Source organism: Camelina sativa, chromosome 13, assembly GCF_030686135.1.
Source record: "Camelina sativa cultivar CO46 ecotype springtype chromosome 13, ASM3068613v1".
NCBI lineage: Eukaryota > Viridiplantae > Streptophyta > Magnoliopsida > Brassicales > Brassicaceae > Camelina > Camelina sativa.
The window spans coordinates 24,840,739-24,860,636 of record NC_141892.1 but is presented as its reverse complement, the minus strand read 5'-3'; the positions used below and the strand labels follow the sequence as shown (position 1 = coordinate 24,860,636).

General features: G+C 35.5%; 5 protein-coding genes and 1 pseudogene across 13 annotated transcripts; 2 read left to right on the top strand and 4 right to left on the bottom strand.

Moving 5' to 3' along the window:
* Window positions 1-10: 10 nt before the first annotated feature.
* On the bottom strand, window positions 11-3,336 carry LOC104737456 (uncharacterized). Of its 4 annotated transcripts, none has more exons than XM_010457636.3 (9): window positions 3,152-3,336; window positions 2,795-2,866; window positions 2,410-2,572; window positions 1,668-2,302; window positions 1,363-1,536; window positions 1,158-1,274; window positions 816-995; window positions 687-733; window positions 11-541 (listed from the first exon to the last, which is right to left on the bottom strand). In XM_010457636.3, the coding sequence occupies exons 2-9, from the start codon at window positions 2,840-2,842 to the stop codon at window positions 247-249; spliced, it is 1,659 nt and encodes a 552-aa protein (XP_010455938.1). In that variant the 5' UTR covers window positions 2,843-2,866; window positions 3,152-3,336; the 3' UTR covers window positions 11-246. The 4 variants fall into 4 exon arrangements, with proteins under 4 accessions (XP_010455938.1, XP_010455939.1, XP_010455940.1 ...); XM_010457637.3 differs by having other exon boundaries at window positions 3,067-3,333; XM_010457638.3 differs by having other exon boundaries at window positions 1,668-2,299; window positions 3,152-3,300.
* A 572-nt stretch (window positions 3,337-3,908) lies between these two features.
* On the top strand, window positions 3,909-5,661 carry LOC104737455 (uncharacterized). The gene is made up of 6 exons (XM_010457633.2): window positions 3,909-4,013; window positions 4,124-4,345; window positions 4,479-4,784; window positions 4,886-5,047; window positions 5,168-5,251; window positions 5,339-5,661. The coding sequence occupies exons 1-6, from the start codon at window positions 3,978-3,980 to the stop codon at window positions 5,444-5,446; spliced, it is 918 nt and encodes a 305-aa protein (XP_010455935.1). The 5' UTR covers window positions 3,909-3,977; the 3' UTR covers window positions 5,447-5,661.
* Window positions 5,662-6,368: 707 nt separating this feature from the next.
* On the top strand, window positions 6,369-7,904 carry LOC104737452 (uncharacterized; annotated as a pseudogene). The gene is made up of 6 exons (XR_015578440.1): window positions 6,369-6,481; window positions 6,564-6,761; window positions 6,847-7,176; window positions 7,253-7,414; window positions 7,528-7,611; window positions 7,698-7,904. The product of XR_015578440.1 is annotated as an uncharacterized LOC104737452 (transcript).
* LOC104737454 (small nuclear ribonucleoprotein SmD1b-like) lies at window positions 7,870-10,039 on the bottom strand. The gene is made up of 4 exons (XM_010457631.3): window positions 9,900-10,039; window positions 9,679-9,755; window positions 8,214-8,405; window positions 7,870-8,122 (listed from the first exon to the last, which is right to left on the bottom strand). Exons 1-4 carry the CDS (start codon window positions 9,911-9,913, stop codon window positions 8,046-8,048), a joined length of 360 nt encoding a protein of 119 aa, XP_010455933.1. The 5' UTR covers window positions 9,914-10,039; the 3' UTR covers window positions 7,870-8,045.
* Window positions 10,040-10,571: 532 nt separating this feature from the next.
* On the bottom strand, window positions 10,572-13,822 carry LOC104737451 (uncharacterized). 3 transcript variants are annotated; one of them, XM_087482418.1, is made up of 6 exons: window positions 13,698-13,822; window positions 11,811-11,943; window positions 11,620-11,724; window positions 11,295-11,454; window positions 11,009-11,101; window positions 10,572-10,882 (listed from the first exon to the last, which is right to left on the bottom strand). In XM_087482418.1, the coding sequence occupies exons 2-6, from the start codon at window positions 11,904-11,906 to the stop codon at window positions 10,764-10,766; spliced, it is 573 nt and encodes a 190-aa protein (XP_087338544.1). In that variant the 5' UTR covers window positions 11,907-11,943; window positions 13,698-13,822; the 3' UTR covers window positions 10,572-10,763. The 3 variants fall into 3 exon arrangements, with proteins under 3 accessions (XP_087338544.1, XP_087338545.1, XP_010455930.1); XM_087482419.1 differs by having other exon boundaries at window positions 11,620-11,718; XM_010457628.3 differs by lacking the exon at window positions 13,698-13,822 and having other exon boundaries at window positions 11,811-12,252.
* On the bottom strand, window positions 12,860-15,684 carry LOC104737450 (pentatricopeptide repeat-containing protein At4g02820, mitochondrial-like). 3 transcript variants are annotated; one of them, XR_015578585.1, is made up of 3 exons: window positions 15,319-15,684; window positions 13,698-15,185; window positions 12,860-13,193 (listed from the first exon to the last, which is right to left on the bottom strand). XR_015578585.1 is itself a non-coding variant. In XM_010457627.3 (2 exons), the coding sequence occupies exons 1-2, from the start codon at window positions 15,661-15,663 to the stop codon at window positions 13,929-13,931; spliced, it is 1,602 nt and encodes a 533-aa protein (XP_010455929.1). In that variant the 5' UTR covers window positions 15,664-15,684; the 3' UTR covers window positions 13,601-13,928. The 3 variants fall into 3 exon arrangements, 1 of the variants encoding a protein (XP_010455929.1); XR_015578586.1 differs by having other exon boundaries at window positions 12,860-13,104; XM_010457627.3 differs by lacking the exon at window positions 12,860-13,193 and having other exon boundaries at window positions 13,601-15,185.
* Window positions 15,685-19,898: the final 4,214 nt, after the last annotated feature.

Here is a 19,898-nt window from a genome sequence, read left to right as displayed (position 1 = left end):
GTCTCTTAACTTTTGTTTTAAATCTCAAAATTCTATGACAAAACTTTTGAGTCTGGAGTATCAGAGAGAGTTCAAGAAAACACCAAAAGCAAACTGTACACTGAGAAGAAAGCTCAAAGATCCAAGCTTTACTCTATATAGAAAACAATAAAACGCATAATCCAAAAGCTCTTCATACTCTTTTATTCTTAACACCGATTTTATTATTTCTATAAAGAGATTAAATCTTCTCTAGAGACGAGACATTTAGAGTTCTAGCTCTTTGTCAAAGATGTCCCAGCCATCTTCCAGCAGCTCCTTACGTTCGTCTTTCTTATCATCATCAACCAAAGCTTTTAGCCTCTCGTCGTTGATCGAGGCTTCGGGTGTTTCATAAGATGCCTCCAAAGGCTTCTCCAGTGATAAGCTTCTCATGGATGATGCGGAAGAAGCCAGTTTACAGCTAGTCTGGCTTGAGGAGATTGATTGGCTCAATGGCACTCGATTGTCGAACTTCTCTTTCAAGTGTCTGATGTCTTGACAGATCACTGAGATTTCTCCTCTGTTGAAGCAAGTTACAAAGTGATTACAAGAAATAGTTAAAATCATTAAGCAGACAAGATTCACCACGAGATTATGAACATTTAAACAGCAAATAAATCAACAGATTCCAAATGATGTGCCTTTTGGTCAGGAAAAAGACTTACTGTAAGGAATCAACAATCCGACCATGCTCCACAAGGAAATCCCGCAGCTGCAGATTTTATAGATCAAGATAAGTTAATAAAATTGTGACTTCAGATTCAGAATCATGAACCTCAGGGCCGTGATGTTACCTTTGAATTTTCCTCTGCCTCCTGCTGCAGAAGCTTTGATTCTTGAACAACTTTCTCCATGATCGCTTCTTGCTCAGCAAATGCCTTGCGTGCAGAACCTTCTTTTTCCTGTTTTTCTTGCTCAGCAGCATTTTTTATCTCCAGCGCTGCCGCTAGTCTTGTTTCAAGTTCTCCACGCATCTAAAAGTACCCAAAGAATAAAACACAATCAGCAAAATCTTACAGTATGAAACAACGGATGTTAACAGTGTATTGTTAAGCAAGAATTGATGGAACGCAAATGAACAAAATAGATATACTGAGTGAATCAAGTTGGATCTAAATCGTGTGACCAACATTTACCTCATCAAGAACTGAAAGAGACTTGTCTCGTTCTTCTGATAAGTTGAGCAAGCGATTTTCAAGCTCATTAACTTCAGTGGTCAGAATTGACCTCTCCCCATAAACTTCTCCAGCATCCTGTGACTTAAAAGATGATTAGTTCGCTATAAAAAATCTGAGCAGATAAGAAATACGTATCAGTACAATATTAGTAACACAAAGTCACCATGTCATTTGCCTCCTTCGCATGTTCCAGCATTTTCTTCAGCTCCTCAACCTTGTCAAGAGTATCAAAGCCGCCTCTAGCAGCATCTTCCTTCGCCTTTTCTGCCTCCTTTTCTTGAAGTTCAACTTCTCTCATCAGGTTCATAATCGACTCCATCACAGTGAACAAGGTTCTCTACATCATCACAAAATCATAAAGAAAAGAATGATACTGAGATATCGCAAAAGCACTCCCACAGCAAATATAACCTCAAAATATCTATTTTCCCTGAAATTATAAAATGTAAAAATCATTCACTAGCATACCTTGTTACTTTTGGCATCTTCAATGATCTGTTCAAGGTGGGCAATGTTGCATCCGTGAGTTGATCTGCTAACAACAGAGCTAAAAGAACCACCCAGCTCTGGTTCACCATTTCCGACAGCCAAGGCGCCCTTTGATGTCTCGTCCACGAGATTTGAATCACTCAACTCTGCATCACTATTTTCAACAGCCAATGAACCACTTGATGACTCGTTCAAGTCAAATGAACTCCCAGTTCTACTTTGAAAACGAGGTGATTGTGTCATCTCCAAAATCAGCTTATGCATAGTATCTTCTGCATCCCGGCTTGTGCTAACTTCTGCCTGATTACCTGTAAGGTGAAACTCAACACCTTGGCAACCATCGCTAGTCAATTTGTCTCCCACCTGAACAAAGGCAGGGGGTTCTGAAGGAACAACTCTAGGCTCAACCGATCCGCTCAACCCGATCCTTGCTTTGCTATGAAAATCAAGATCACCATTTGCCATCACACTTTCCAACAGGTTCCTATTAGAAAGCAATTCAGTAACTGGTGCCCTTGTTTCATGGTCATAACCAACAGCCAGAGGGATAGTTCCTGAGGACGAAGCACCAGACTCTGAAACAGTCACCACACCGTTTTGCATACCACGTTCTACTGCATTACCAGCAGCCACATCATCAGCATATATCCTCAAACAACGAATGTACAAAAAGTCCCAATCACAGAACAGGAAAAATTTGATCATAGCAAAGAACAAGTACCTTTGTTGGGCACATGAGCGGGTGCATTGTTGTCAGGTGGTGTAGAAGTATCAGCCAAATTAGGGTAAAAGAGAGGAACAATCTCAGAAACAACAACAGCCGCAGCTTCATCAGCATCCTTTGGGTGTTCAATAGCAACAGCTTTTAAAAGCCTTGCATCAATCTGTAGAAATCAGATTAAGATAAGGAAAGATAGAAGTTGGTTCCATAAACAAAACAACGAGTAAAAAAGATTACTTGGTCAATCGTGGCATAACATAACAAAACAAAACAACTGGTGTCTTAACTTTATAAAACACAATTGCTTTTGTGAAGACATCATAACCAAAAATCACAAACCACGAGTCAAATTGAGTGAAGGAGAGATAAAGATAAGAGTTTTTACCTGTGGAAACAATTCCGCAAGAGATGAATAAACCGCTTTGTAACCCATCACAGAAGAAAAGATCAATTAAATCTGCAAAAACAAAAAACCCAACGATTATTCATCCTGACGCAACAGCTAGCTACTAGGTTGTCTTACGTTAATACAGAAAAAAAAAAAAAAAGACAATAACTTAAGGAGAAATATCAGCACACAACACTAATTTGGGAATCGAAACATAACAATACAGAACAGAACAAAAAAAGAAGAAGAGGTTTTTGATCAAAATTAACCTCGAGGGTCTTGTCAGTGATGGGTTTGTTTTTCTCAAAGCTTAAGAATCGAAAAGAAGGAATAAAAGAAGACGAACGAACGAACCTTTCAGAGATTTTTACGTTTTGACAGAGCAAAGGTAGCGGAAAAGTCGCAAATTCGGATTTTGAGAGATATTTTTGTTTTCGGGAATTGTGAGAGTTTTTGTTTCTTCTTGGAGAAGAGAGAGAGAGAGAACCCAAAACCAATACAATAAAGAAAGCAGAGCAACAATTACGATGCTAAGTAACAATAAGGGTACTTTCGGTATTTTCTTATAAGGCAATTTAGACCGACGTGTATTTGGCAATGTTAAGAAAGCGCTACGCGTTAAATAGGCGGTGATTCAATGTTTAGTGCCTAGAAGCTTAATTGGAATCTAGACGGTTTTAGGTGGTTTAGGCATTTACACTATAAAACTAATATATACATATATATATGATATTATATAATATACAAAATATGTATAAGAATAATAAAAATATTAAATCAAAAACATAACAATAGATAAAAACATTATTTCAATTCATTTTAAATAACATATTAAACATTTATAATTATGTTTATAGAAATAAACCTTATAAATTTTAAATTTGTACAATTAAAATTCTAAAATTTTACTAAAATGATGATACTATAATTTTAGGCGGTCAAAGTGGTCGTGTAGGCGGTGCTATTGCGTCTAGCACCTAGACGGAGTGGAGACTGACGTCTAGAACACTTTTTCAAACACTGATATTTGGATTATTAGGCCCAGATATTTGGGTTTAAAATGCGGGCCTAATTTATAAATGGGCCTTATTAAAAATAATAAATTACAGCATATGCCTCTTGTTGAGAGAATTGATTTTGAGAAAAGCAAAAAAACTCTACGGTCTCTTCTGAAAAACACATGATGGGGAAGAAGAAAGCTGTCAAGTACTTCGTGGTACTTAACTTATTCTCTTCTCAATTCTTCAGCTTTTTTTTTTTTTTTTTTTCAGATTCTTCTTCGATCACTGATGAAAGACTGTTTTTTCTAAAAATAAAAAAATAAAGGTGGATGCTTTCACTGATTCGGCTTTCAAAGGGAACCCAGCTGCGGTTTGTTTCCTCGAAGACGACAACAACGAGAGAGACGACACGTGGCTTCAGTCTCTCGCTGCCGAGTTCAACATCTCCGAAACTTGTTTTCTTACTCCCATCACCACCACCACCACCACTGCCACTGGTTTCCATTCATCTCGCTTCAGTCTCCGCTGGTTTACCCCTTTAGCCGAGGTTGACCTTTTCAAAGTTTTAATTTTTTACTTCAGATTTGAGAGACCCTTTTGATTTGTGTCCATCTCGATTCTTCTAATTGTGATTACAAAGGCTTATTTATCAGTTGCTGTTTTTTTTTTTTTAATTTTAGGTGGATCTTTGTGGTCATGCCACTTTGGCATCTGCTCATTGTCTCTTCTCCGATGGTTTAGTTGACACAGACAAGGTTGAGTTTGTCACACGATCAGGGATTCTTACTGCTAAGCGTATTTCGGATGATACTTCAGAGCTCAATGATGGTGAAGTGAAAGGAGGATCCTTTTTCATCGAGTTGAACTTCCCTGTGGTTCCATCTTGTGATGTCAATCTCAGTGATGTCTCCTCTTCCATGATCACCAAGGCCTTGAACGGTGCTACCATTGTTGATATTAAAGTTACTGCAAGTAACAACCTCCTCGTAAGTTTTTTTTTTTTAATCTTTGCTTTCAACTTGGAGCATTGCGTTGTAATATCTGTGTATGACTTTTTGAGTTAGTCTTTTATGCAACTTGCTTGCAGGTTTCGCTTCCATCTATGGAATCTGTCACTGATTTGCAACCAAGAATGGATGATGTATTGAAATGTCCCTGTGACGGCATAATTGTTACAGCTGCTGGTTCTGCAGGATCGGCCTATGATTTTTACAGTCGATACTTTGCTCCCAAGTTCGGAGTCGATGAGGTGAAAGATTATAGCTGCATCTTACTCTATGATCTAACTATCATTATTCTTACGAGTGAACAAAACACCAAGGAATATGTTTTTTTTTTGTGTGACTGAACTGTGTCGCCTGTTTTCTAGGACCCTGTTTGTGGAAGTGCACATTGTGCATTGGCACATTACTGGAGCCTCAAGATGAACAAGTGTGATTTCTTAGCCTACCAAGTAATCTCTCTCATCTCTTTAAATTTTTGTGTAACGTTTAGTAGTGCTTCCTTGTGAATGATTGAGTTTTTGGAAATTTTGCTTTAGGCTTCGCCTAGGAGTGGAACAATTAGGATTCATCTAGACAAGGAGAAGCAGAGGGTTCTCCTTAGAGGCAAATCCGTGACTGTGATGGAAGGTCATGTCTTGGTCTGATCTGAGATTATCTAATGTGTTGAATGACTTTGGTTCCCCCCATGGCCTAGTTCTTCGTCGTATTTGAAGCTTTCCAATTAATTTGTGGACGCTTTCATATTTGTACTTGTAATTCTGCTTAATCATGTCAGTCTTGTATATCTGTAAGCTGTATTATAAGAGCCTGTGAATGTTGACCATTCAATGGAAAAAATATCACTTCCTTTTTTTGGTAAGTGGATTTTTGTGATCTGCAACATTGTGCATTGGCACATCACCATAGCCTAGATTAGGATAAATCATAAATGAGGTACTCGATGATCTATCTAACCTTTCTGTCTTGACCGCCTCTCATAGACAAGACATTTGTTGTTGATGAGTTGACAAAGGAGAAAGGTACGGGTATATTGAAAGAAAAAGTTGTATTCCCACAATATTACCAATCAATTATATTTACCTTTTCGGTCTCCAATTCATTTTGGAATAGATTCTGTAGATGGGACGTGGAACACATGAACCATGAGTAATGAGTGGTAAGTTTGGCATCTAGTGGCTTCACATAATTTTCAGCTTTCATTTCTTTTTGTATGCTTGTAGTTGTTGGCAACAACTTAATTGTTGCTAACTTGCTATAGGCCTAAGTCTATATCTAATATAACAATTAGCATAAGAATAATGAAATAAACCATCAACATGCCATACTTTAGTGTCAATTATAAGTGCTCTTTTTAGTGTAGTCACTTTATTATAGATCTGTGTTTTCGTGAATATAAAAATTGAATTTTTTAAATGATGCAGATTTCATAATGATCGAGTCCAATTCAACTATTAGCCGAGATTTGTTACAGTAATATTATTAAACAGAATAAAAAAAAAAAGTTAAATGATTTTGCCTTTTCAAGATTTTGTTTTCTCCAAATCATATAAAGTGGCATTAGGAATTTAAGACCTTTAAAAATGGTATATATTTGTAGCTTTGGTCATACAAAAACATCAAAGGGAAAGACAGAAACAAAAACATCAACGGCAATGAACTTTCCTGTGAAGTACTTTGTGGTATTTGTATATTTCTTTCTTCTTTGTATTATCAATGGATGTTCTTTTTGGTGACTTTATTAGTGAATATTGCTAAACACAGGTCGATGCATTCACTGAGTCAGCCTTCAAGGGGAACCAAGCCGCAGTGTGTTTTCTTGAAGAGGAGCATGAGAAAGACGATGCATGGCTTCAGTCTCTGGCTGCTGAGTTTGACCTTCCCTTGACTTGTTTTCTTACTTCGATCATCGGCTCCAGTCCACCACGCTTTCTTCTCCGGTGGTTCACTTCTGTAGCTGAGGTCTGTCTTGCATATTATTACACTCCTCCTCGCTCTGTTTCATATTATAAGATGTTTTATTTTTACTTTATTTGATTTTTTACAGATGGATATATGTGGTCATGCAACATTAGCATCTGCTCACAGTATCTTCTCAAACAGTTTGGCTGGTTCTTCTAATACGGTCGAGTTTTCGACCCACGCGGGGATTCTAACTGCTAAAAGGCTCTCTGATTGTGATGCGAAAAGATCTTTCTTGATCGAAGTGAACTTCCCTGTGATCACAACTTTTGAGTACAGCTCCAATGATGTCTCCATCTTCTCTAAAGCCTTGGATGGAGCTACCATCGTCGATGTTCGAGACACTAAAACAGATAAACTCACATTTAAACCCTTGAAAGGAGCTTCCAAAACAACTTCAACAGATCAAATCATGGTATGCATTTCATATTTTATTTTTATTTTTTTTGAACTTTATATTATATGCTTGTTCTTATAGAATCTGATTACAGGTTGTGCTTTCATCTTGGGAATCTGTCATTGAGTTGAAGCCAAGAGTGGATCATTTAATGAAATGCCCTGGCAAAGTGATGATTGTTACCGCTGCTGCTCCCCAAGGATCTCCGTTTGATTTCTGCAGTCGACTCTTTGCTCCAAAATTAGGACTCAATGAGGTTAAGAAACTAATCTGCTATTTCATGAGATCAACTCTCCTTGTCGTAGCCGCAAACATAACACCAACGTCTTAACTTATACCTCTTTTGCTTTGGAGCTTATGTTCTTCCAGGACTCTGTATGTGGAAGTGCACACTGTTCATTAGCACATTACTGGAGCATCAAGATGAACAAGTGTGATTTCGTAGCTTATGCGGTAATTCCTCTAACTCTGAAAGTATCTAACATTTTGAAGTGAAGAAGCAACACATATTTTACTGAATCAACAAATTTGTTTTTCAGGCTTCAAGAAGAAGTGGAACACTTAAGGTTCATTATGATAAGGAGAAGCAGAGAGCTCGCTCACCGGGAAAGCTGTGACTGTCATGAAAGGCTCTATCTTAGTTTAACCTTTGGCTGTTTGATTTCTCGAACTCCGTAAGTGTTGTAATAAAGTGATGATGAGAGTCAATAATAAAACGAAACTGAGTGCTGTAAGTTTGGCAATAACGTATCAAATCTCAAAATCATGAAAACTTGGAGATAACAAGAAACTTTCTTCATGACACCACATCTCACTACAAGATAGATCTTTTACAATCCTGATGTTACAAAAAAAAGAAGACCAAGCTTTTGGTAACTGCAAAATGCTCAACGACCACCAGGTCCACCACGGCCACGTCCACGACCTCTTCCACGCCCACGTCCTCGACCAGCTGGGATCTTCCCTGATACCAAAGCGAACGATAAAATATATGAGAGTCTAGACAAAAAAAAAAAAACCACAGGCATAGTTTAGAGAAAGATATGTTTATTTACCTGCAGTTGGCTTTTTCGGTTTGATTCTTGGAGTGTCTTCAACAAGCAAAGTCTCAAGATTCAAACTGTCCGGAAGAATATAATAGCGAATGTTGTTTCCCCTGACGCTTAAGTGGTCTAATATAACTGGATTCTTCCCTTTCAAAGTGAGTTTCACAGCCTTTAAATGAGTGTTCATACTAACATCAACACCTGCATTAAATTATCACAAGTAGATATAACACCGGTTAGTGGTGATTGATAATTGCATTCTATACAAAACAATGTCAGAGAAGGACATGAAACAAATAATTAACATTACAGAACACTTGTACTGGACAAGGAAATCAACCAGTTGACGAGAATAAATGAGAAGACGAATAAATCCATAGGATAACATTTTGTAAAGATTCATAAACATTTTTACAAGGAAAGAAAAAAGAAGAGGGCCTCTCAAGTGCTAAAACTCATTCCCATCGACTTTGATATATCTTAAGTTTACTCACTGAATCACGAATCTTCTGGTACAGTGCTGCTTAGGAGTGACCATAGTTTAGACGAACTAAACACCTAAACTATAAAGCAGCATCTAATGTATCATCTGCAACTGATGAGACCAGTACCATTCATTTCTTGCAAACAAGAGAGTCAACACCCAAAATGCATTGCTAGGTCAAAAATAAAGACTCGGCCAAACTCAAATTCGTCAAGCATTATCACTAATAACAGAACTACACCTCAGAAATTGTAAATCCCAGAGCTCAAAGTTTGAAGAAGAAATAAAACAAATTCATAAACCTCAACTATAAAGATCTAGTGTATTCATCTGCATCTGACTCAAACAGTCTAACTCGGGTTAACACCAACAAAGCATAACTAGGGCACAAACACTCTGGCTAAACTCAAAATTACACCTCAAAAATTTGAGAAAACGAGAGCTTCCATTAATTACAACCATTAAAGGAGAAACTCAGAGCAACAAGGCATCGCAGATTTGAAAGCAAAACTCTAGATAGAGCTGTATCATCTGCAACTGACTAGACCAGTATCATTCATTTCTTGCAAACAAGAGAGTCAACACCCACAATGCATTGCTAGGTCAAAAAATCCAAACTCAAATTCGTCAGCCATTATCACTGATAACAGAACTACACCTCAGAATTTGTAAATCCCAGAGCTCCATTAGTTATAACCATCATAGGAGAAACTAAACCATCTCATGGGTAATCAAAGTTTGAAGAAGAACTAAAACAAAAGTCATAAAACTCAACTATAAAGATCTCTAGTGTATTCATCTGCATCTGACCCAAACAGTCTCACTCGGGTTAACACCAACAAAGCATAACTAGGGTAAAACACTCTGGCTAAACTCAAAATTACACCTCAGAATTTGAGAATACGAGAGCTTCCATTAATTACAACAAAGCAACCGCAGATTTTTAAGCAAAACCCTAAATAGAGCTATGGGAGTAAAGAAGAAACGTACCTGTAATGGTTCCATGAACAATGGTTCCGTTCTTAAGCTCGATAGAAACTGTTTCGTTGTTCAATTTCATCAAAAACCTGCGGCAAAACAAAAACCCCCAAGATACCAAAATCAAACAGCGAAGAGAGCAAGGAAACAAAGAAAACACTCAAAAGTTTCGAAGCAAAAGTCAAATCAAAACCTAAGAAAGATAGAATCAGAGTAAAGAAGAAAAATCGTACCTGACGAGCTTCATGGTGAGAGAGTAGAACGATGAAGAGACGCAAATTAGGGCTTTGAGGAAAGAGAGCAGTGGCGAAAAGAAGCGAGAGCGGGAGGAAGATAAAAGAAAGGAATTGGGGATTTTTATGTTTTCACTAAAATTACTAATTATTATTATAGAGATTCTACTTTTTAACACCGACGGTCTCTTATTTCTCAAATTATTTGGTTACACCCCGGTACTTTTTAGATTAACGAAAACACCCTTCTCAACTTTTTTTAATTTAACAAAAACAACCCTGAAGGGAAAAAAAATTATTCACCACTAAAATAACTTGAATAATCAGATTTGAAATCTTGAAACGAAAATTTTGAAAAAAAAATCAATCTAAAATTATTTAGTATGCAAAATTCAACTGTAGATAATTAAATAATTAGTGATTGTTTTAATTACACCGTCTAAGACTATTCTATCTGTACAACAGTGGCAGCAACTCGCATAAGAACAAGAACGGGGACTTACTATTCTTGGTTTGGTCTATATATTAGACCAATAGTAACATTGGTGTTCACATCCAGTCATTTTTATCTACGATTTTATCATATTTCCTTCAAAACTCCATTAGAAATTGTGTCACTGTGTCTAACTAAATTGTGCAAGTTTAAAAAGGGAAGTTTGAAGGGAGGATATATACACAGTAACAAACGGGTTGATCTTATTTGGATATTATATCAGTAATCCAATGGTAACAAAGCATACAGGACACTGCACATAATAAAATCCAATGATATTTATTCATTTTGTTTTGTTTGATTCTACTTTGTTCACATTAGTAAGTAAAGTTGGTCAATGGCACCACGGTAGGCTCGATTGGATCAGGTCATCAATAAATCCATTCATCCGGTAGAAGTTTCTCCGGCGAGTCAATCGGAGTTTCACCTTCAATTTTCATAGGCATTACCAACATTTCGCTCTTCTTCTTCAAATTATTTTCTCGAATATCTACATTAAACAACAATAGAACAAATTGTTACTATTTCAACCGAGGATATAATGCATTTCAATACCCTTCTTATAAATGTAACGTGATGCATCGAGAAGAAAAGGTTAATGGTCAGTAGAAAAAACCTGGATGAGGAGGAGAGATATGGATGCCATTGTTGTGAATGTTGAGATTGAGTGCTTGAACTACACGCGTCGGGAGAAGCACCGGCGAACAAGCTGTGACCATTTCATTTTTATTGTCAATATTACTCAAAATTTGTATATCCAAATCATATTGTCTTAATGAGTTTAAATATATATAAAAAAAAAAGTTGAAGACCTCATGGAGGTAAAATTTTGTAATACTCTTGGAAAACAATATGCACTATTTTGTTCATAGATAATTACTGTTGATTAATAAATAAATAACCTGATTTCTTTTTGGTGGGGGTATGAGAAGCAGTGGCCGGAAGAAAAACTCCGGTACCGGAAGTTGTACGGCCAGGGGAAACCAAGAAAAATGCTTGCATACGGTCCTCTCCTTTGCTCCTTTGCCAATTGCTTTGTTGCTTTTGTCTTGAGTTATAGTTCTTCAAAACACACACAAAATATTTACAAATTATTTTAGTTCTAAATTTTCAATTAGATTATCACAAAGACATGTAAAACAGAATAATATACGGAAGAAGAATATCTAATGATGTCCATAATGATATTTCTCCAAATCCCTTGGGAAAAAAATCCAAAAAAAGTACCTTAGAAAAGGTTTCTCTAAGAGGAGGTGCGCCGGGCAGGCGGAATCCACCGTTACCGTGGTTGTGGTTGTGGTAGTGGTGATGGTTCTTGACAGATTTCTGCAACTATATGAAAATGTTACCATCAACTTTCATACATACAACGAGAACAAAAGTTAACATGATAATAATCCATTAGAGGATATACAAACCTGATGTTTGGTGGAATGATCAAATAAGGGATCTTGAAGAACATGAGAGGGTGACCATATTTGCCTATCCTTGTGACCGATGATGATTTCACCCATTTGAAATCGTCGAATATACTAATCACTTTGAATCAATCTTAGAAGAAGAAGATTAAGAGAGAATCTCAATGGAAAAGTTTTCTTTGTTGAGAAAGAAAAAAAAAAAAGAAAAAAGAAGAGAAGAGGTTTTGATTTTTTTCCCCCAACTTCTGACCTGAATCTTAACTATAAATATTACTCACTACGGGGTTTGCAAAGTAGAGGGACAGACGATGATGACGAATTGGTTGCAATGCTAATTATTTTATAATAAGAAAGATCATTTTAATGCCGCCATTTCAAATTTTCTTATTTATAGAAAACTATTTATTACGTTGACATCACAAAGACGAAATTGTTTGAATTTGGGTTTCATCATTACTACGACGAGGTTAAAACGAGAGTTACACACGCTTTCGTTTCAAATTTTCAAAACAATACAAAATCATCATTATCGATTTCCTACTTTGGATTGGAAAGCCCTTTTTTTTGGGTCGATTATTCACATAAATCGCGTTGTAACCGTGGGGGTAACACGTTAGCATTAATAGAAAATTACTAGACTACAAAATATTTATTTGACTTTTAATTTCCATTTTAGAGTTAACTTTTAAAACCGAGCGATCATAAGTAATTTATATTATTTGTTATATTGTTAAATTATTATATAGTTTCTAAGAAAGATTGAGGAGGTCATGTCGGGGAGTGGGTTGAGTTGTATGAACTATGAAGTAAACGCCTACCCTCGATTTTTAATGACATTTTTTATGTTTAATGATCTAATTTTCAAACTGTTCCTTAATAAACAAGGGTTTTACCTAAACTACAAACTAATATTTTTATCATTTCTTTGTGATTTTGTTTCGCATTACTTGTTCTTGTTCATCTTATCATCGCATTATTTTTATGGCTACCCAATTACTTTCATTTATTTTTATTTTTTTGAGAAACCAAAACCTCTAGATAGAAACCAATTTTATGTGTTCAACTTTGTATTTAAGAGCTCAAAAGCAAACTACAGTATGTTACAAAAATGGGCAGAAGAAAAAGTAATGATTTTTTAATCATTTATTCTACTATCCCATAATCCATATCTTTATATATTGAAAAGTTAGGAAAATCAAATGACCAACAGCGCCACTTCTTCTTAACAACCTTCACCAACCTTCCCAAGTTCTTCGAATTTCTTTTAAGGAAAATCTTTTACCTCAAGTGGGCTCTACATCAAGATTAGTCGTGAGACTACATGACCAATCTTGGAGATAAGTTTAAGTAATTATTAAATTAGTATAGGCTGCTAGCTCTAACCTGTCAATCATAGTTTTACAATTAACCATGCACTTCAATTAAAAATAAACAGAGGAATCAGATTCAAACACATCCCGAGTCTAAGGTTTTATGGGTACACAAGTGTAGTTTACCTACCAGCTTAATAAATGCTAGAGCCCTATACTAATCATATTTAGGTAGAAGATCAAAATTCAGAAAAAATATTTAGAAAAAATATTAAGATTTGTAGCTCCTACTTGCAACTATATGGATATGGGTTTATGGTTAAAATAGTTGACTAACTGTTTGGAGCTGAACAAATCCACTTTGGACACAAGTCTTTGAAGCTTACATAAGCTTACACAAGTCATAACTACCCAACAAGACGAGTTGAAGTAGGTTTTTCAGTTAGTCAACCTCTAAAGATCATTTGACATCATCACTACTTTAGAGAACCAAAGAATATAAAATTGCCACTATTAAAAATAGTTTTTAGTCATATTAATGAGAAAACATAATACATAAAACAAAGGAATAACTCACCGTAATCTTTGCAGCAACTTCATTCATTTGCAGATTTTGGGAAGATTACTCTCTTCAAGCTCTAATTCTCCGAGCAAGTGGAATATTACTGCTTCAAGCCAAGTATCTCGATTGGTCGGGAGTTGTTCTTCAAACGATCAGCTCTCCAAATATGGATTCACTCCAAATTTGTTTTCTGTATTCCTCGGTTTGTGGAAATTGCAGACCGAAACTAACTCTGCAGCGTTTAGGCTAGGAAATGGTGGACGAGATGTCAGTCACACGCATTTGACTGGTTAGTCTTATGAGCTCCTTAGTCTCTTCATCTAACTCTACATTATCCTTTGCCATACGCTCTTCAACTATGAGTGCCATTTCGCCTGCTTTAGCATAAGTACGTAATAAGGAATTGTAGAGCTGAGTGTTCACATGACCAGCCTTTCGGAGTATAGTCATTAGCTTCTCTGCTTCTTTAACATTCCCTTGTTCCTCGAGTTCCTTGCACACTCCTTTAATTAATCTTACATTCACAGTCCATTTCTTCACAGAATCAATGGATTTACCGAAACAATCTAATACTTTCTCCATATCTTCACGCTTCAGATAAGCCCATGTGAGAATCTCCCATGTAGAATAGCTCGGGCTTATCCCTTTTTCCACAATGCGTTCGTAAAACTTCTCTCCCAGAAGAACCTCGTCTCTGTTCATGTACTCAGCAAGGATTAGATTTGGGATTCTAGCATCTCTTGTTCCAGAGACAGATTCCCATTCATCGTACAAAGCTTTGGCTTGTTCGAATTCACCAAGTTTCACCACCGCAGATATCATGCTGAGGTATTCAGCATCATTCATTTTCTTGAAAGAGGACTTAACCTTCTTCCAAGTTAAGTCAACTCCATCTTTGTCTCCCAAGTTCGCGTGCAGGCTTATGAGAGAAGCATAAGCAACCCGGTTCTTCTTAGAAACTAACTTCTCCATCTCCTTCAAAGCAAGTTTCGCCTTTTCGAGATTATCAGTCTTAGCATACAAATTCGTTAACACGCTGTAAGTCACCCAGTCTGGATTCAGCTTTGCTTCCTTCGCCTTAAGGTAAACTTTCTCCGCACCTTCAACATCGTTTCCAGAGGCAAACGCAGTGAGCCACAGATTATAAGTAACAATATCAGGAGACGCTTTGATCTTCAATTCCTTAATCAGCACAGGGACTTTCTCAAACTGCCCTTTGGATATATACATGGATAGCATATGATTGTAAGGCAGACAAGATTTCAAGAAACCACATTCACCCATTTTCTCAAACAATGCCTCAGCTTTATCAGACAACTTGTTCTGCACATAACTGTGGAGAAGAGAAGTGCAAGCAGCATGGCCTCGCATTTGATCTGGCATATCTTCGAAAAACTTCTCAGCACTGTTCAAACCACGGATTTTGGAAATCAAATCAAGATGTACAGCATAATCACCAGCCTGCAGCTTTATATCTTCTTGTAGAACCATCCATTCACATATCTGCACATAATACAATACAACAGTTTACCACAATGAACTCCAAATCAAACCAACTAAATAAGATTCAAATTGCATAGAGTAATCATGATAGAATCAGGGTAAATCAAATTCGAAATTGAGAAAAAGCACGAACCTCAAGAGCGTGTTTATAGCGTTTGATCTTACGAAGCTCTCTAACGATTCGATTAAGTTCGTATTTGCGAACGGAGTGGCCTTCTTCTCTCCATTTCCGGATGGTAACAACGGCACTGCGTTTCGTATACGTGAGGCCTAACAGTCTCCCTCCTAGAGTGTCTCTTCCTCCAACTACGGTTTCTTTTTTATTACTCGCTGCTCCTCCTCCTCCTCCTCCTCCGCTGCGAGTCTTTACCACGGCTGCCTCGGCCGCCGTGTCCACCGTCGTCGCGGCGGCGGAGAAAAGGCGGCAAATGGAGACTAGGGTTGGCCGAACAGAGCGAACCAACATGTTTTGATTCATCTTTAGTAAATTACTGAGCTCTGTGTGGAGTTTTGAGTCCCTTGCTTACTCTGTGTTGGCATGAGAGCCAGTTGTGTTGGGCCTAGTATCGGCCCAATTCTAAATACAGAACCCAATTACGTTTACAAGAAATAAAATAAAATTGACATCAGCAAAAAAACTAGAGTTTGAACTTTGAATTTTGAAAATTGAAAATGTTCCTAGAGCAATCAATTTATTCATGTTATTTCACCATATTCAATTATTTATAAAAAAATTATATAAAATTTTTACATAGTTTATTAATTTGTGTGAAGCATGTCACACTGTTTGGAAAACAGAAGATAAAATAATATTTAAGATCACCATTATACATATATAAATAAAATTAATTTTCATATTATCACTGATTATTATTTCAATACAAATATATGAAACCATAGTTTTATATATATATATATATATATATATATATATATATATATATATATATATATATATCTTATTATATAAAGTTGGGTTTTGAATGTTAGTCATTAACAAGATTTTGACATGTGTCAAGTTATCAATCTGAGATTTTGACATGTGTAAATATTTAATAGGAAGAATTGATTACAACAAAAAGAAAATATTTTGTTTTAAAAAATATCAATAAAGTAAAAAGATAATTATAAAAATTTCAGAATTTATAAAAAAAAACAAAGTTTTTAAAAATAATTATAAGGAGATTATATATATATATATATATATTTCATAAAATTTGAAATTATAATATTATTTACTTATTTTTAATTTTAAGTGATTAATTATAAAAAATATGAAAAAATATTAAGGAAAATATACTTTTAATTATTAATTCTAAATTTTGTATTCACTTCTATATAATCAAAGATCACCTCATATTTAAATAATTTATTCAAAAACATTGCTTTCAACTTTTTTTAACTGGGAATATATTTTAATGGAAAGGTAAATTTTTCTTATTTTCTTAAACCAAAATTTTCTACTACTTTCTCATTTTTCGGTTGGAAAAAGTTTAGATTAATATGTTGACCCAAAAAAAATATTAATATATGAGTCTTATTTTTCTAATAGTGTATTTTAAATTTTATTATAGTATTTTTAGATTTTTTTTAATTTATATTTTAATCTTTAAATGATTTGAGATTCATATACTACCATGCTTATAATTTTCTATTGTTTCTTTAATTAGGCCAAATTAATTTTCTTTCAATTTCTCAACATATTGGTTGGTCATAAACCATTTTTTTTTTTGCAAACATAATTGTTACCATTATTCATTCAATCCCAAAGGGAGATAACGAATAGAAGCTCATCAACCTAATGAATTGATAAAATAGGCTAATCAAACACAAGCATACGACAAACATAGATAGATAGATTAGAAAAAATAAATCGTTGTTGATAGATTCATAGGAGCTCAAAGACTCTGACACCCTGGTTTGCGGAAATGTTTAAAAGAATTGATTTAGCCACATACGTCACCAAAATGCACTTATTTTTTAAGTTAAGGGTCCTGAGAGAACTTCATGATGGGTGACCATTCTGAAAGTGATTGTCGAAATTGTGCGAGGGAGGACAAAACAAAAGAAAATATCATTTGTTAATTTGTAAGGTCGGTAATCAAATTTTTAAAGACTCCCAGACGTAACAAACCGGCCATCGAATATGGGTTGGTCCACAAGCCGAGAATAGATGTAGGGGCCTCTTGGGAAGGTGGGCCCATGGACTGAGAGTAGGCATGGGCTCACTAAACAATGTGGCGGTTGAAGCGTTACAGAGACAGAGGCTACATCATGGTGTGTCAAAGACACTTCTACGAATACATTGAGAAATTTAGCATTAGTTACTATCAAAAGATTTTGTGACGATTGAAAAAGGTTTTGAAATTTATTGGTCGTCGGAGCAAGCTATTTTGAGATAGCAAAAAGACGTGAACATTTTCTCTCCACACAGGATGAAGACAGAGCTGAGGTTCTCTCTATGGTGGAGAAGGTTGGACACAAGGTTATCTACCCAACAGAGGAAGGTGGAGGCGGTTGGACGCAAGGTTATCTCTCCAAGGGAGGAAGGCGGAGCCAAGGTTCTCTCCATGATGGAGGAAGTTGGACGCAATGTTCTCTCCATAAGGGATGAGGGCGGAGCCGAGGTTTTTTCCATCGTAGTCATACATTATTGTGATGATACATCATTGATTAGTATATTATGTTATCTATAAACACATTAAGCCAACTATTTTACTTTCACTTTGGCGTAGTTACTATCACGAATACATTGGGAAATTTAACATTAGTTACTTTCAAAATATTTTTTTGTGTTGTTTTTACTTTCATTATTTGTCGGAACAAGCCATTTTGGGATAGCAAAAAGACGTGAACATATTTTCTCCACATAGGAGGAGGGCAGAGCCGAGGATCTCCCTATGGTAGAGAAGGTTGGGCACAAAGTTATCTCTGCAAGGGAGGAAGGTGGAGGAGATTGGACGCAAGGTTATCTCTCCAATGGAGAAAGGCGGAGCCAAACTTCTCTCCATGATGGAGGAGGTTGGACGAAAGATTCTATCCATAAGGGATGACGGCGGAGCCGATGTTTTCTCCATGGTGGTCATACATTATTATGATGAAACATCATTGATTAGTATATTATGTAATATCTTTTTATTCAAAATGTTTTTTGAGCCAACTATTTTAGTAATTAAAAAACTATGCAGAAGTGAAAGTAATATACTTGGCTTAATGTGTTTATAGAGACAATATCTAGATGGTGATAAAAAAAATTTTGTAACATACAAGAGTACATTTAGGTGTAAAAAATTATAATTTTAATAGTAACATACATAAAATATTTGTAAATGGATATAAATCAGTATATTATAACAAAAAATAAAATTTATATATAACATACAACAAATTTTAATAAATTTAATTTCATTTATAAAACTTTCAACCCGCACATCGAACGGGTCCTCATCTAATATATATATATATACTAGATGAGATTTACTAAAGATTTCGGTTAATATAGTAACAGAGTCAAGTGGGAGAGAATCCTCATCCTCTATTCGTTGTGCAGAGAGAACAAAGTGAGTGTATGGCTACTTCAGATTTGTTAGATTGGACACAATACTTGGTACTGTTGTCTGCTTCCCATTGGCTCAGACATAAACTTGCAATCTATTTTGATATCATTCCGAGATTTCTATTGTACGGGTTTGGTCGAGGACAGAGGGGAAGAATATCATGAAATTAGTAGATACCATATCTATCGTGTACAAATTAAAGGACCTACAAAGTTATTTTGTTCCTATTCATTTACGTCCGTACGACTTCAAGTGTGTTCACGAGACAAAGATTTTGGTCTAGAACAATTAGTTCTTCTTTAAAAGACTTTCAAAAGATTTGACATTGTGATGGTTGAATAAAATGTATTGATCTAACATTTGAATCGTTAAATTTAAAACCCTAGGTAACTAGGTTTCAAGTTTAAAGTTCTTTTTATGATAAGGGTTGGACTCCAATTTCGTCTTAAGAGTAATTATTAAGTTATAGGGATATAATTGGTTTACTTTATCATTGTTTCTTTTTTTCTTTTTGGTTTTACTCACTTTATTCTTCTAGTTAGTCTGACTACTGTTATTAAATGGTTCGGCTTTCTTATGATAATTAAGTATTAAAGTGAATATAGTAACCGGTTGGATCAATCTTCTCAAATCAACTTGTATACGCATTGTTCAAGACTTCTTAGTAGAGTTATATTTAAAATGGTCAAGCATTTTATTTATAGGCTAAGCTCTTTTTGTGGAAACCTCTTTTTGTGGTCATGCAAATTCGAATTTGTCACCTATGCATGTTATCCCTATCAAAAGTCTTGTTAATCTGGATGTGTATTGTAAATTTATTGTAGTTCCTGAGAAGAATGTTAAAATATAATTTATGATTATATTGTAGTTAGTTCTGTTTTTGGTTGCACTATATTACTCTATATGGATTGAATTAAAATTGGTCCTCATTTTTCATATTTTATAAAATCAGATAATTTCAACGAATTTAGTCAATGTGTTTTTTTCATATTACAAGATTCACTAAAGTAGTTACGTATTATGTACGACGTACGTATTGGTACCATCTTCGCATAAGTTTGTACTAGAAAGATGAAGTGTAGTCTATCTAGCTAACTAATAACTCACGTTTTAGTTTATAGAAATAGAATTAGAAGCCGTAGTCATACAATGGGAC